We start from the raw sequence: 16415 nt of genomic DNA, 5'->3' as shown, positions 1-16415 counted from the left end.
GAATTACCACAACAAATTCATACTTTTGGTAGTAATTAATTAAATGCTCATAAAGAAGTTCCTACTAAAATAAACGATGTCTTTTAATAATGTCTTCTCAATGTCTACAATAATTTTATAAGCCTCCCCTCGAATAAGCCCCCATCCAAAAATGTCAAAAATAAATTAGCCCCCAGGGGGCTAATTCGAGGACTTGAGGTATATACCCAGTTGTGGATCGAAATTGGCCAGTCAGAGCACATGAATGGTATAGTTATCCAATCAGTACCGAGTGCCTACGGAAATTTACCCGCTGGAGTCTACACCGTGAACTTTATTGATTCACAGCACACTTTTAAATGAAAAAATCACGAGGCACACTACCAAAAGGAAGTGCCAAAAAGTTGAAACAGTTGAAAGTGTCTTGAATAAGAATCTAATAAAGGTACATTATAATAAAATCAGGCATTTTTATCCACTCAGTGCGAAGATTATTGCCCTGGTTTGATGAACACAGATATATGATATAATGACAGGAATTGAATAAAGACCAATTTGGTGAAATAGGTGAACTTCCCCCGACACACCAGACTAGAATATCTCACGACATGCTACTGTGATTGAAAAACATTGGTCTAACAGCTTTTTCGTTTGTATGTAGTTTGATTCTAATACCAAACAGTTGAAAATTAACTGGCTATTTTTGTGGACCAAACTTCTGGACAGCCAGACAATTTTCAACGCATGAGTAGTTTTTTGAGTTTTTTAATCGTAAGATTTTTCCATCAAAAAGACATTATGATATGTAAATATAGCAGCAAATTGTTAGCTTAAAGAATTTAAAACTCTCTCCGTGAAATCCTCTTTATAAACTGTAGAAAACTGAGATTTAATTCAAGCAAAAACAAACAATGTGTTCTCTTATATTCACTTTTATCAAAATAACATTTTGTCCAGTTCAGATGGTTTAGCATTTCTGCTGGTCCTTTCACTGAAAAAAAATAATACATTGTAAAAATCAAATTTATATATGACAATTCAAGCAAACACTATTCTTTCTCAAAAGCTAACTGTGTGCAACCTTTATAATTTCTTAACAAATGAAAATTCTTAACAAACACTCTGCCAAAAAGAATGAAGGCATTATCTATAATGGCAACAATTTTTAGATGAGTTATATATAAATACTTTTTGTTTTATAAGAAGAAAAGCTTTTCTATTTTACATTATGAGACCAAACACTTTGTCCTCTAATTCAATGATTTTAGAAAATGAATCAAAAGAACTAAGAAGCCAGAGAAACTCAAAAATTAAGACTGACAATATCCTTGTTGTTTGACTTTGTAACCCTAATTGATAATCTAATTATGTAACCATAAAATCAACACAACCTTACATGAATAGTTTGAAGCTACCATTCCTAAACAATTTGAGTGACAAGTGCAAATTGTATCTAGAATTAATGAACATGGTTTTGCAGAATGAATCAGTAGCAGACACCTGGGGGAGAGGGGTCAGTCGTCCTTTCCCAATATTTTGGAGAACAATGGCCTTTTATTCCAAAACAATGGGAAAATGTGAAATCATCTTATCAAAACAATAGGCTAGTCCTCCCAATATCTGACCAAGTGTTTACCCCTGGAATGAATATTCAATAGACAAAAAGTATTGTATATCTGCAACCTACCCATTTGCAACAATTTACTAGCGCATTTAAGCTGTGATCACTACTTTTATTACAATCAAAATTTTAACAAGTTTGTTAAATGGCTCCTACAAAGATCCACATTGTATAGTAAAAAATTCATCAAAAGGAAAATCAAAAAATGAAAGGTGTGTAGCCTCACCATATGTATTTCATCATCTTAATCTCCTGGCTTCTCTTTCCGATTCCAACAGAGTGAGGACATCCCCTTCCCTTACTGGTCCCTTGACATTTCTGATGATGTTTCTTTCTGACTCATCAAGAAATTCAACACGAACCTGCAGAAACAATTTTTAATACTTGAAAATAATACAGGCAATATATATGTGAATAGAAAATAAATATTGAAGGTGTATATAGACTACATAAAACTCTGCCTAAGGTACACTGGATTGATACTTAAGGTATATTGTTGGTAATGTCCTTTGCTGGCAACTTTGCTTGTTCTGTTGGCATTACCCCCCCCCCTCACCTGAAAAATGAATTACGGCCACAGAATTGTGAGCCTGACCAACTTAGTACTGTTGGACAATCTTTGCACAACTTATTTTCACATTTTGTATTTCAAAGGGTCAAAGAAACCATCAATTATTCAAGGTTTTTCACAGGTATAATAACATCTTGGCTTTTTCTAGGGAAAAGATAAATCAATTAACTACTAAAGCTAGGTTGAGATAAAGGAGCACATTTGAGTTCATAGGGTAGAGGGGGTAATAGTGTTAAATCTTTACTTAAAAAGGTCGGCTTTTGACAAGAAGAAAATCACTTTTCATTGCATTAGTAAATGGATAGAATTTAACAAGATTTTCACCTGGATTTTTCTACAGAATGCCTAAAGACAGCTGTTTTCTTGGTACAAAAGTGTTTCTATGTTAAAAGGTAATTAAGATAATGGCTGTAATGAGCTTCTTCTTTGTGAGAAAGAAATTTGAGCAAATCTTTGGAAAGTGTTTTTCAATGCTTTTGGGATATCTACTGAGTCAGTCCATGTCAAACTGCAGGTCATATGTCCCCCACCTTTTAAGATTTGATAAATTCAACTAAATTTATGCATTAACATTGAAAATATCTCATAACAAGGTTTAGATAAAAAGACATTAAAGAGATATAGCTGGTCAATCTTAGGGCAGAATTCACCCAATAATTGCACTAGCTATGATCAGTCAAATTCAAAGTGCTGCGATAGAGTTCTTAAGTGGAAAATGATCACATCTCATCACAAAAAACCTATTTAACAATTTTTAATTTGGATCACATAAAACAAAAGAGCATCATGAAATACCCCTAAATATGCAAAACCAGTAAAAAAGGATTTGATCTTCATTGGCGACTAAGGGGTGAAAGTTTCACAGGGCATGATTTTTGTGGCTAAATATCCTACAAGTTTTCAAACTTCATCTCTCTGTAAAATCTAAAATACAAGCACAAACAGTATGAAAAATGTACCTGACCAAACAGTATGGTGATAAAACCAAATCTGAGCTCTAAAGAGTCAAACAATGAAGTTTGGAGTAACTTTCAAAAGGAGGCAGCAAATTTAGTTGGTGGAATAACACATAAATTATCCAGTACTTTCCAGTGCAGTATTTCCAGCAAAAAACCTTTGCTGAAACAATTTACTGGCTTAGCTATTTTAAAAAATAGAAGCACCAAATCCATTACTTGGTACTGTTATTTTGAAACAGATAAAGTCTAGGCAAAGTAACAAAACAAAATTATTCTAATAACATAAAAGAAAAAATTACCTGGGTACATTGTCCCTGGGATCCAGTCCTTCCAAGAATCTTCATAACCTTCAATAAACAGGCAAAAATTAATAAAATTTGTCTCAGCTTCTGGGAGAGGAAGAGCAGAACTCTTGACAACTTCAAGAATTCAGAAATATTGGAGAAATTTTGATCATGACTGTTTTCATCATAAAGAAAATTGTTTGTTGCTCAGGCTGTAAATGCTCAGTCTAAAATAAACTCTGAATATTTTTTGACAGTATTATGATACACTATGCTTTCAAGTTTGTGGCATTTCAAATTTTATGCACAACACAAAACAGTTAACACATAAATATTTTCGGGCTTACAAAATGTTAAAATTAAAAGGCATTTCATACTTCAGAGCTCAATATTTCAAGCCAAAAGAGCAGAAACCAAGCCTGGTAGTTTTAGAAGAGTCATAGCCCTTGCTCCCCTATAGAACCTTAGCGATGCTGGAGGGGAGCTGCAGATTGCTCTCCCAGATTGCTTCAAAAAGCAAATTGCTCAGCTTGAAATCAATTCTTTTTGTGTTTCCTTTGAAATTCATACAAATATCTCACCTATTAATTACTAGGAGAGCTGTTTACTGCTTCCATGGTAAATTTCTTATGGCTAGGCCTGGGCAACTCTTAATTCCTAGCAGGAAAAACTTTTGTTTTTGTGAAAAGTATGGTACTTTTTCTTTCAGGGAATGAGCAAATAAATGGTTGCTGATCCCTAGCAGACAATTATATATATATATATATGAATTTTTGCTTTTGCTTTGAAGAGCTTTTCTACTTTTTTGCAAAACAAAAGAGCGAACTCTTTTATTATTTCCACAGCTATGTTCAAATATATCTTAGGCCTTTTTTTGCCAAGATGACTGAGCCCTGACTGTCACTTGAGACTCTTTTTAAGAGGAATGGTATAATTGTGGGAGTACAAATGGGAATACTGTGCAGTATGGCTTAAGATCCATCAGATATGCAAGTGCTAAAGCCTGGAATGGCATTCCATTGAAGATCAAACAGTCTCCCTCAGTAATGATTTTCCGTCGCAAAATGAAATCTTTTCACTAAATCTTTTCTCCACTAAGTACCAGTCCTGAATTTCATGATAGGACAACTTTCTTTCACTTTGAAGGATCAAGTCAAATAAATATGTTAATTGCATAGTATTACTGTAATTTATGTTAGTTTATTTTAGATGTATTTGTTGTCATTCATTTGAGTTTTGTATGTTGTGGGATTTTAAAATTAAATAACTGAACTGAACTGTGGGTACTTGTGCACCTTTTAGGTTAGTTCTTTTACAAGCTCTGATGAATGCCGGTTTAGGAGAAAATAAGGAAGCATATTTTTTTCAATTTATAGTTTATTTGAGGTCTCTACAAATTTTCCCTTTTTAATTGTTCAAAACATTCCTGCTGCAAATCTTCTATGCTTTTTATGCTTTTCTCTAATGTATATAAACTGTTCAAATTTATCCTTTAGATTTGGGTTAACTTGTAGAGATATTCATTTATTCTAGCCTTTGAGAGTTTTCTTACAAACGCTAAACTTAGAATGTTGAAAACAAATTTAGAGAAACTTAATAACTTCCAACTTGCTTTGAATGATAACAGGATGAGAGTTAACACATTGCGATTTTCCTAAGAACCAAAAGGTGGAGTTGAAAACATTGATGATATTAGGCCCATCGGCGTCCCTACATTTTCAGCAATAGATCACTGTCTAGATGCAACCTATCAATAATTTGAAACTTTATAGCTTGAAACATAGCATAAATCTTTAAACAATAGGGATGCTTTCACTGATACCTTGGCCAATCGTGGTTTATCCATGTTGAAATTATTGGAGAACGTCGACTATTCTGTTCGCGAAGGTAGCGCGTGTTCAAAAGGATTCGGCCATGCGAAGCACAGGGGAATGAGGAGTGCTATATTTCGGATAACGCAGAGACACGCGTTTTACTGCGTGTTCTGCCAGTGATCACTTCTGTGAAATAGCTCTTTGAAAGTCATTTTCAAATTTTGCACCACCAAGAATAATTCAAAATAAAGCCAATAAACATTTCACACCTACAATCACTGCAAAAAGTCTTGGAACACTAACGTTAGTTTTCAAAGACAAATTCAGCCACCCCCCTCTCCCCCTAAGAACAATGTCGATTTACTATAGAAAAAAGAAAGGGGTTGTGGAGTACGCTTTTTCGTGTGCCTTGTATGATATTTTTCTATACTTTCAACATTGTTTTGGGGGGGAAAGGGGAACGGAAGTAGTTGTATTCGGGAAAACAGATGAAAAATGAAAAAGCACAGCGCTAAGTGTTGGATTTTTTTGCAGTTTGCAGTTATTTCGATGTGTGACCATAATCGGGCGGTAATTCAGTGTCTCAATGCGAATATTTCAAAAATTAAATAGAAAAAAACGAGTGAAGATGTGAATTAAATCTGAATGTTGAAAAATAAATATGACAAATTCAACAACAATAGTCTTGGTAATTATGTTACTGCTATTTGGAGAGATGCGACAAGCATCGATATTGGGGGAAAACTTCATTTTTCTGTCACCAAATATTTTTAAAAACACTGTTATTGCATTAAATATCAAAACTATAACTCTACTTATTGTTCTGGGGATAATTTTAAAACAAAACAGCAACGAAAATTTTACTTACACTGAGATAACGCTATGGGGGTTGCTATTTCCTACCTGTACCTGGACCTAAAAAATTAAACTCTAATACGATGCTATTTTGAGTCTGTTTTTAACAGCAATCTGCCTCCCAGTCACCGTTTCTTCCCCCGCATTGATGTTAAACTCTTTTATTAAAGTAAAACGATAGTCTTGGAACACAATTTAACGAAACGCGTCCTAGTTGAATTCGCAGTTGCTGTACTAGCGCAGCACTTATATTTGAATTTTTCCATTTTCATATTGCAATTTCTATCTTAGACAGAGGTATACTTTGATAAGACTGGAGTGAAATGTCGTACAATTAAATACAATGAATTAGAGAAACCTTGCTTTTATTTTGTCGCCTCGAAATTTCTTATTCTGGTTCATTTTGTAATGCTTTATATCTGTCTTAACAATTGGGGGTTGTTGGGGCTGATAATTGACAGGGAGTTGAGGGTATGTTTCATTTAAACAAATTTTGCAATAGAATGCCAGCATGGCAGAATAAACTGAAGTCAGAATGATGGCATTACGAAGGGAAAATATTGCAGGCTTAGGGTAGCATATACTTGGCAAAAAGGATCCTTTTGTTCTTAGCTAGACAATTCCCAGTTGTTTTTCGTGAGACTTCTGATGAAACACAAAAGAAACTCCAGCATCCCAAGCCCTTTTGAGTATGGTATCTGCGAGGCCTTTAGAGCTGGCGCAGTGATGCCAGCAAGTCAAGTTATTGGTACAGTCGGATCCTTCAGGAGGTGGACGAGCTTCTATGTTGTTGACGCATCTGCGACACTTGAACCTGGAAAAAAGGCACGGCTGACTTGAATATTTGGCGAAGTAGGTTTCGAAGACACAACAAATAAATAAATGCATAAAGTCGCTATACTGGTCTAAAACAAGGAACAAATTTAATGCCTAATTCTTCCTCTTATGTTACTTTAGATCCACATAAATTTATGCCTTCCTTTGGTAAGTAAGCTAAAATTCAGGTCATCAAGCTCCCTGTATAAAAAGTACTTAAGAATTACAGTGCTTTAATTGCTACACTCCTAAATATAAGCACTCTTGAGAGAGGCAACCGTTTTGCTCTGAAAAGTACTGCAAATGCGTTGAAACTTTTTTGCCACGTAGCAAAATTTGATTAAAGGGCATATTCGGTTGTTTTGATTAAATGTTTTGTCTGATGTGTTTAGGACCATTTCATACCTGTCGTGTGTATCGCTCAAAGTTTCCTCGTTATAAGTAAAGAGGTCCTTCAATTCGCTTAACGAAAAATGTCTTTCAACATCCTCCTCCTCATCCACAACACAACTGCTCAAGGCTTTCTTGTGTGCCTGACGCTGTAAAATTTTCTCCTCCAGAGTTCCAGTCTGAAAAAGGATTGACGATATGACAATAAAGCTTGTGGCACAAAATATGTTTGGTTTTGCCATTAAATTTGAAAATTAATTCATTGAAATGTGATCATCACTCTTCTCGATGTTTCAAAATATTACAAAACGAACGACATTTGAGGTGGCCTATGAATCTTGAATATTGAATGCTGTATTTCCTCGTAAGTATGCCGTGGCTCCCTTTTATCTCAAAGGAAATTATTCCATCTATTTTCCTATGGGCTTTTTTCAAGGTGTCTTCTGGAGACCTTGAAAAGAGAAATGAAAAACAAGATAATAAAAATAACACCAAATTTTCGAAATGTCTAACCAAACAGGAAAAGAAAAATAGAAACGTGTCAGTTAGTGGGATGTCAATATCCCTTCTTATGCATGTTCCCCGTTGTAAAACCCAGGAGCTGAACCTGTTTTTAGCTGCTAACGGACCTGTTTTCTCAGTACTTTTACGTAATCTATCTTTTTGGACTTTATCACTTCCTGAAGTCATGACTAAATTTCACGAGAACAACATTCATCTAGGCATTGTAATAAGAATTTTGTCAACGCTATCAAACCAAAGGCTTGGTTAGAGATAGTTTAGGGATAGATAAGGAAAAATGTCAATAAGAAATGAAGACCACAACAGTGCCAAAGAGGCGCAGCTTTTAGGGAAAATTTATGGAAAATTTATAGACGATTTGGGGAAAATGCATGGGCAATTTACGGGAGACTTGGGGATAATGCATGGACAGTTTATGGGAGATTTAGGGACAATAAATGGAATTTATGGGCGATTAAGGGATAATTGATAGAGGATTAGGCACAATTGATGGAAGATTTAGGGACAATTTATAGACAGTTAATGGACGACAAAGTATGGACAATTAATGGAAAAGTTATGGACGATTTTTGGAAAATTTATTGAGGATTTGGGGAAAATTTATGGAGGATTAAGAGATAATTTATGGAGGATTCAGCGACAATAAATGGATAATTGATGGACGACCATGTATGGACAATTAATGGAAAAGTTATGGACGATTTAAGGAAAATTTATTGAGGATTTGGGGGCAATTTATGGACAATTGATGTACGACCATGTATGGATAATTAATGGAAAAGTTATGGACGATTCAGGCTTTAGATAAAATTTCTTTGTTATTTTTGGACAAATTTTGACTGTATGTTGTTTCGCTAAATTCCCAAGATTTCTCTTTATGGTAATCTTTCTCGTACATCAATTTTCAAAAGTGAAATATAAACCTTTGAATTTTCGGGTCAACTGCAAGTCGCTGAGACTGAGTCCACATTTTTCTCAGTATTATCGAATAGCATTACATAAATTGTTCCGGCAAACCGAAAACGATTTGATGTCAGAAATTTCTATTTTAGAATCTTTTGGTTTTGAACATATAACCTCAAAGCACAACATAAAAACCTCTTTATGTGCAAAATCAGTTTGATCTCTTACAGATCACCTGGGATATGGCCAAAGTGTACAGACATTCTCCCCACTGTAACTTGGTCTTGGTTCTAAATCTTATGAATCAAGCCAAGATAACAGTAAGACTGTTCGCAATATTTAAATCTTCACTAAAAAATAACCCTGGAGTCAGTAACATTTAACTGATCTCGTACATTTATAGGTACTTCACCATGCGTTTCTTTCTGCTAAGGTTGTCGAAATGCGAAAAATTCTAAAAATAGAATTTTATGACGTAATCATTTTGCCACTCTGTTCTCATTGTATAGTAGATTCGAATAGCTCAGCTGCATTTTGTTGGATTCCCTCTCTTGTAACGCGATATTTCGGTGGCTGTTTCCATCATATCTAATTGAAGACAAGCTTTTTTGAAGGCCGGCCTATTTTCGAGGAAATACGCTTTCTTCTGTTCCATATGCTAAATTACATGGCTATGTTAACCTCGTTTACAAAAGCAACGGTAACATATATACATGGCTAAAAAGAGCAACGAAAGTGAAATATTCAGTATAGCTAAATATGCTTCCAATCACTGCAGCTAGCCCTGATCACAATGGTATTCTAAACAACTGATTTCAAATCTGTCAACAAAATCACACGAGGTTCATATCCATATTGCCAAGTATGATTTTCGAAATGTTTTAGAAAATTTCAAAGTGTGTACATACCGATAAAAGACGATAAATGTAAACCTGAAATAATAATGAACTTGTATGAAATCAAATAAGATTGGTTATTAAAAATTGTGAAATAGTTTTCTGGTGGCACAAAAATGCAGATGGGCATGAAACAAAGTTAACAAAGAGCTGCTTTTGTCCGACACAATTTAAAGTCAGAATACTGCTGGAGGCTCAAATACCTAGATTGTTACTTCTCTGAGGAATGTCTCATATACACTCTACCATGTTTTGTTTGAAACAGCCAGCAATATTTGGTCAAAAAAGATGTTGGTCCACAGTGATACTTGGTACAAAATAATATGCGGTCCATTGAATTATCTGGTCCATTGAAATATTTAGTCCAAAATTATATTTCATCAAAAATTATCTACAATTCGCAAAATAATTTGGTCCGCAATGATATTTGGTCCAGACAGATAATTGGCCCACAATTATATTGTCACAGCATTGCCTTTACCGTAAATCCTCGAATTAGCGCCCTGGGGGCTTATTTATTTTTGATATTTTTGGATGGGGGATTATTCGAGGGGGTATACGAGGGGGGCTTATAAAATTATTGTAGACATTAAGAAGACATCATTAAAAGACCTCGCTTATTTTAGTAGGAATTTCTTTATGAACATTTAATTAATTACTAGCAAAAGTATGCATTTGTTGTGGTAATTCAATAAAACCCCATAAGCAACCTCAGATGGCAAAATCATCAAATGGAGGGGTCCAATTTGAGAATTTACGGTAGCAGTGGGGGCTTATTCGTGGGAGGGGAGCTTATTGAAAATTTGTAGTTCTAGGGTGGGGGCTTATTCGAGGGAGGGCTTTTTCGAGAGGGGGGGGGGGGTAATTCGAGGGGGGGGGGTAATTTGAGGGGGGGGTTAATTCGAGGATTTACGGTATGGCATAGTGCTCGATGCCGTATAGGCAGGGCTGTCCACGATTTTGTGTATAAAACAGGACGGTTCTCAGTTGCGAATTCAAGTTTCACGCTTAATGCGATTATCAAGAGACTTATACTGGAATTCTGCCATGAAGAAATGTCAATCCTACCTGCTTCTTTTGGCCATCTCTCCATATCCTAGCCATTGCCTGATCATCACTGGCCGGATTCCAATCCGGATCAAACATGACCAATCGATTCGCACCGATCAAGTTCAATCCACAACCGCCCGCCTTGCTGCTCAGCATGAAAATGAATTCTTCACTCTTTAAAAGAAAGTCAAATGGATACACATATTGTAAATATTGGAGACAAGGAGGTAGGGTCAGCTATTCTTGGCTTCAAAAGGTATGCTCACTTAAATGTCCATGGCCAAATCATACATGCTATTGACAAAGTGAAATTATTTAGAGTTTCTATCGATAAAAAGCTAAGTTTTTGCCAACACGGAGGGGATCTTTGCATGAAAGTAAGCACGAAAGTAAAAGCATTCTCTAGATTGTCAAACTATATTGACGAGAATCAAGCAAATATACTGTACAATGCTGTTATGATCTGGCTATTCTGTAGCAAAGCTGGCAACAATAACATCAATCGAGTACATAAACGTGCTCTAAGGGTTTTGTAGCAGGATTTTGAATCTATTTTCGAAGATATCAAGGTATGAAGATGTTTCAATACACGTAAAAAACCTACAAAAACTGCTATTAGAAGTTTACAAAACAGGTCACCACCTAAACCCCTAATATTTCTGGGAGAATTTCCAAATAAAATCTTTATCTTATGACGTACGCAAACAGGTTTTATGGAAACTTTCTCAGAGGTTGCATACAAGGAAATATGGAATAAACTCCCTAAGATTTAGAGGGCTATAATGTGGAATAACCAAATCCCTGTTCAATATTTCTCCTCATTTTTCATTTTGAAAAAAGGTTTCTAGCTCTCCCTGATAGTTTCGACCCTTCCATCCTTCCCGTTTCTTTGCTACTCTAGAGAACCCTTGGTGGACACTGCTTCCCAAAAAAACCATTATTTTATCTCTACTCTAACAAAAACAAAGAATCTAGAGTCTGTTGGAGCTTTTGAAAAGAAAACTGAGACTTGGGATGGAGCCAGTTGCCTCTGTGCAATTTGTAAATGGACTCTTGTATTCCCTTTATTAGTAATTAATATATGTTTATTTAGATTTATTGTAAATAACTGGTTTAAATTAGTTTTTGAAAAAACTATGTAAGTACCAACGGTAAATAACTTGATGATGATGATGATTATGATGATGAAGGGTTGGTGGAAACGATTAATGATTAATGATGATGATGATGATATCGGAAAACCCGGAAAAGCCAGACACTGCGGCCATATGATCCCTGTGACCTGATGGCCCTTATCAAGAATGTTTGAATATTAAGAGGACCCTATAGGTCTCGTCTGGTTTTTCCAGGATGCCGTTGATGTCATGATGATCGTTGTCGTTTTTGTGATTAATCGATCTTAATTACTGTTAAAAGTTCTATTGTTACTTTTGTGAGTTTGAACTCTAATATTTATATAACATTCCTCGACTGGGGGGAGGGGGGTTGTAATGATTGGTTGTTTAGTTGATTGGCTGATTTGTTGACTGGTTTGTTGACTGGTTTATTGACTGGTTGAGTGCTTGATTTAGTGATTTATTGATTGATACGGTCGATTTAGTAATCGATTAATGATTAGATGAAGAGGACAATATAACAAATTGATCGAAGAGCCCACATTCACACATCTTACACACAATTAAACACAACAATTCACCTACCGCTGGATTATTAAACCTATCAACTATTTTCATGCGCTTTCGAATTGACATCGAGCCATCCAAACGCACAAATACGTATCTGAAATGGCAAAAAGTTGAAAAAATCTTGAAAAGTTGAAAAAAAACAATTTCAGAGACTTCATGACGTCGGCTGAGTAAGTAACTATTATAACCTTTAATTGAACTTCATCTATTGTAATAAACAGATTTGACGACACACTCTAAAAAAAGATTTTTGGTCTAAGTTTTGCGAAATTTAAATGTAAAAAGTAAACAGAGAAAGAAGAGGTGAAATTCAATCGAATCCAACTTCACGTTCGATATAATTTTGAGAAAATTTTCAGAAGCAAATATAGCTTTTGATAAGCAGAAAATGAGACCCACAGTAAGACAGAAAATGAGAATCCACCTTTCTCGTGCCAAAAAGAGAAGAAATTAGATTAATGAGAAATACTATTATACTCAATGAGCTGAATTTGTAAAACTTAACTTTCAGGACAAGAAACAGGTTTTTGACGAAAAACTTACCCTCTCATACGACATAATTTCTCGAACAAATCCAATGTTTGTGTATAGTTGGATACCAGCACAACCTATAAAAATTGAAAGAAAGGCGATGTATTATCACGATGATGACCAGTGCTAGCAAATATGCAAATGTACCAAGGTCCATACCAAGACTATGCAAAACGAATTTCTCTCTAATGAAAATAACATGTGATAAAAGTTTGCTTCTAATTCTGGTAACCACCGGGGTGCATTGATAATTATCAGGAAGTTGGTTTTAACGCGCTAAAGAAATGAAAGAATTGTTAGGTCATGTTAGGTGTTAGAATATCTAGATCATAATTGTCAGTTAATTATCAACAAACCTCTTTGTTAAGAATTTTGATAAATTTTGAAAAATTCCAAGTTAATGAACATCGAGAGAAAAAAAAATTCTATAGTGGCAAATGCGAAATGAGGACATTACTAGATGTCGGAGTTTAAATCCAAGACCGAGGTGCAATTCACTCTTACAAAAAGTGTACGAGGGATAAAAAGTGTACAATAGAATAACCACCAAAGGTGTGCGAGATTTTCAAAGAGCGATTTTCCCTCGTCCAAGATATGAATAAATTGGCAATTGTGTAGAAAGAGTTAATCACTCGCTAAACTTGTAGCAGAACGAATTGCCAAGTGCAGTGACATCAAGAGGAACTAACAGGATAGTAAGAGGAGCATCACCCGAAAGCTAGGTAGAAACAAATAGTATTGCAAAAAGCCAGGATATTAAATAAAGAAGCGAAGCAGTGATTGCATCGAGATAATACTAATGGTACTTCAGGAGCATCAACTCACCTTATCTGTTGACGTTGCCTTTGTCATTGCAAGTATATAATCAAGCACTTGCATCTTTCCTAAAAGGAAAGTGGACCTTGCAAATAAGGTTTAAAAAAAGGGCAGAAAGAAATACAAAGAATTTCGAATGTGTTGAATTAGTTAGAACTAGCAATAGGCTTCGAGTTAGGCCATACCGGACATATCTGGACGAAACTGCTTCAAACTAAAATCTTTTGGAAATATGTCGATAACGTCGTGAAGGCCATTTTCATGTAGCTTCATTTTGTCGTAAATCAGCTCCGGATCTAAAAGGAATAAGAAAGACCTCGAGTAATTAAACATGGTAAATAATAGGGTATAATTGCATAGGCCGGTTGACTCATTAGTAGCTAATTTAAGGTGCAGTGATTGGACCCCTCTTTCAGTCAAATCAAACTGGGCCTTTCTTGGGCACAAAACTTGGTGAAAGATGTGGTCAATGCATTGTAAAGATTTAAAAGCAAAATCTACTCCTCAAATCAAAGTCTTGAAATCTACTTAAGCCATGATAAACATCATAAGAATAAAATAATTAGAAATAATATGACACTTAAATTATGAGGGGCATTATCCATGGGTAGCATCCACAATAGCACCCCATGTGGGATGCATCATTTTGGTTTAAGGCCAGAGCCAAGTTACGTACAGGCCAGAGCAAAGCTACAAAAGAGTTACCCAAACTGTTCCCCTCGTTAACCAAATGCGTAGGGTGTGGGTGACCAGTCTGTGGGTTGGATTTGAAGACGTGACCAGGTAGCTCAGATGGTAGAGCAAACGACGACGTCCTGCCCTGGTTGCGTCACTCGTGCACATTCTCCCTCCGTAAATTTCCAAAAACCTTGTTCTCCTATCAATAAATTATGTCTTGGATACGCTGACACTTACGGTTGCAAAGTTTCTTAATCTGGGTTATAAAAGCCAGCGATGACGCAGACATCTTTGATGATTGATTGGCTGCCATTTGCAGTTTTAAAGCTTTTGAATTTAAGAATGCTTTGTACATAGCAACTTGCAGAGGAGTCAGTTTACAGCAGACAACTTGTTCGACTGGAATATAAAGAAGAAGAGATCATATCATGCAAAACTTTAATTGCAATCATAGGCAGTTGGCATTAAGCTTCTTGAAAGTTTCTGTTTTCCTAAACCTCAAATTCTTCGTAATTCGTTCAACTTCAACCTGAAACTTGATTTGCGTTACTTACGCATGTACTCCAAGTGCTTCGTCTTTAGCCAATATTACTTAACTGTTAGCAAATCTGAGCTACAACTTTCAGCAAACTGTTTGAGTACATTAAATAAAGAAGGGTATAATCATCTTTTTAATACTGTTCAAAACGAATTATAATTTGAAACTTTTGGACTTTAACAAATATATCATAAAGTTGTTTTATGACAACATATTAAATTCCTTTTAAAATAACAGATTTCAAAGAAAAAATTCAAAGACAATAAGATAATAGGAATATTGAGCCAATGCCATACAATCTGTTTTGCATAGGGGCCTATAGGAGGTTACCATATAAAGGAATAATATTGAAAGAAACAAAACTGACCTTTCACGGGTAAATATTTTGACAAAATTGCGGCTGAAGAAAGGAAAAAGAGAAAATAAAGCAAACAATATTCGGTGGTGAAAATTAAAAAGTTTTAAAGACATTTTTAGAAAATAAAGCTTGGGAAATAAATCTGATTTATAGCAGTGCATAAAATTAAATATCAACAGCAACTGCAATAAATATAAAAAAATTTTGATAAAAAATTATGCATCAAACAATTCAGAAGGGCACTCAAGGAAATCTGAAATTAAAATTCAAGTAGTGCAAAACCTCGCGGAACGACAAAAGAAAACTCTAAACATTATCAAGACGTCAAAATTTTACAGCGCCAGAGATGAAAACGAAAAGACAAGACCCTCGTGTATAATGTCGACGAAAAAGGAGCGCCGATCTTTCTTCAATTATTATTAAACTATGCCTTTCGTTTCTACCACATATTAACGATGAAATATACCGAAAATGGCCAGTAACCCTACAGTTCCATACCATGTAGAAAATGTGCATTATAAAGAAAATGCCACCCTTTTCGGCGATCACGTTACCGATCAAGAAAGAAAAAGTCTACGTATTTCACAGTATTTTACAGACTTCCTCTTCCATTTTTGGCATATAACTACACCGGATGGTTTTCCAATAAGCTTATAGTTTTCCACTGACAATGAAACTGCTTTTCACAATCTGTCATAATGTTTTTCATTCAAGATAACACGTTTTGCTGTTTTTGAAGTGTGACGGGCGCTGAGAAAAGTGCGTCTCTTAGTATCGCAAAAAGAGGGGAAATAAAATTTGTTAATACTCAAACAGATTTGTGAACGGTATCAAAGAAAAAAGACAGCCTTGATAAAGGTAGCATATCTGCTTAGTAAATTTGTTCAAAATACTGTTAAAAGTAAAAGAAACTTTGCAGAATTGTTTCGCTTATTTTGAAAGGTTTTGTAAGCCACTAGCAGTGGTAACAGGAGTGGTATGATGTTGGTGACGACTTGATATATATGAGTTTCTATAATTTATCTTAAAACTAAAAAAGTTAGAAGTGATTCAACTTACATGTTCGTCGAATTATACACCGACTAACGATTGAGAGCAGCTGCAATAGAAGTTGATATATTTGATCAATACTTGTTTCTCTTTAAAAGC

At 35.2% G+C, this 16415-nt stretch overlaps 1 protein-coding gene across 1 annotated transcript in view; it reads right to left on the bottom strand.

Moving 5' to 3' along the window:
* Positions 1 to 895: 895 nt before the first annotated feature.
* Positions 896 to 16415, bottom strand: part of LOC135694797 (DNA repair and recombination protein RAD54-like) — a 30078-nt gene continuing 14558 nt past the window's right edge. The window contains exons 17-30 of the mRNA XM_089109723.1: positions 16326 to 16365; positions 15276 to 15308; positions 14608 to 14769; positions 13878 to 13988; positions 13702 to 13760; positions 12889 to 12953; positions 12361 to 12439; positions 10679 to 10834; positions 9623 to 9646; positions 7305 to 7468; positions 5237 to 6897; positions 3430 to 3477; positions 1827 to 1962; positions 896 to 970 (exon numbers count right to left, since the gene is read on the bottom strand). Coding sequence (XP_088965849.1) covers positions 6696 to 6897; positions 7305 to 7468; positions 9623 to 9646; positions 10679 to 10834; positions 12361 to 12439; positions 12889 to 12953; positions 13702 to 13760; positions 13878 to 13988; positions 14608 to 14769; positions 15276 to 15308; positions 16326 to 16365 — 1095 coding nt within the window. The 3' untranslated portion in view covers positions 896 to 970; positions 1827 to 1962; positions 3430 to 3477; positions 5237 to 6695. The remainder of the gene's footprint in view (positions 971 to 1826; positions 1963 to 3429; positions 3478 to 5236; positions 6898 to 7304; positions 7469 to 9622; positions 9647 to 10678; positions 10835 to 12360; positions 12440 to 12888; positions 12954 to 13701; positions 13761 to 13877; positions 13989 to 14607; positions 14770 to 15275; positions 15309 to 16325; positions 16366 to 16415) is intronic.

This window comes from Rhopilema esculentum, chromosome 8 (assembly GCF_057945365.1).
Source record: "Rhopilema esculentum isolate cy_ngs chromosome 8, ASM5794536v1, whole genome shotgun sequence".
NCBI lineage: Eukaryota > Metazoa > Cnidaria > Scyphozoa > Rhizostomeae > Rhizostomatidae > Rhopilema > Rhopilema esculentum.
This window is presented reverse-complemented; position numbering and strand designations above follow the sequence as displayed.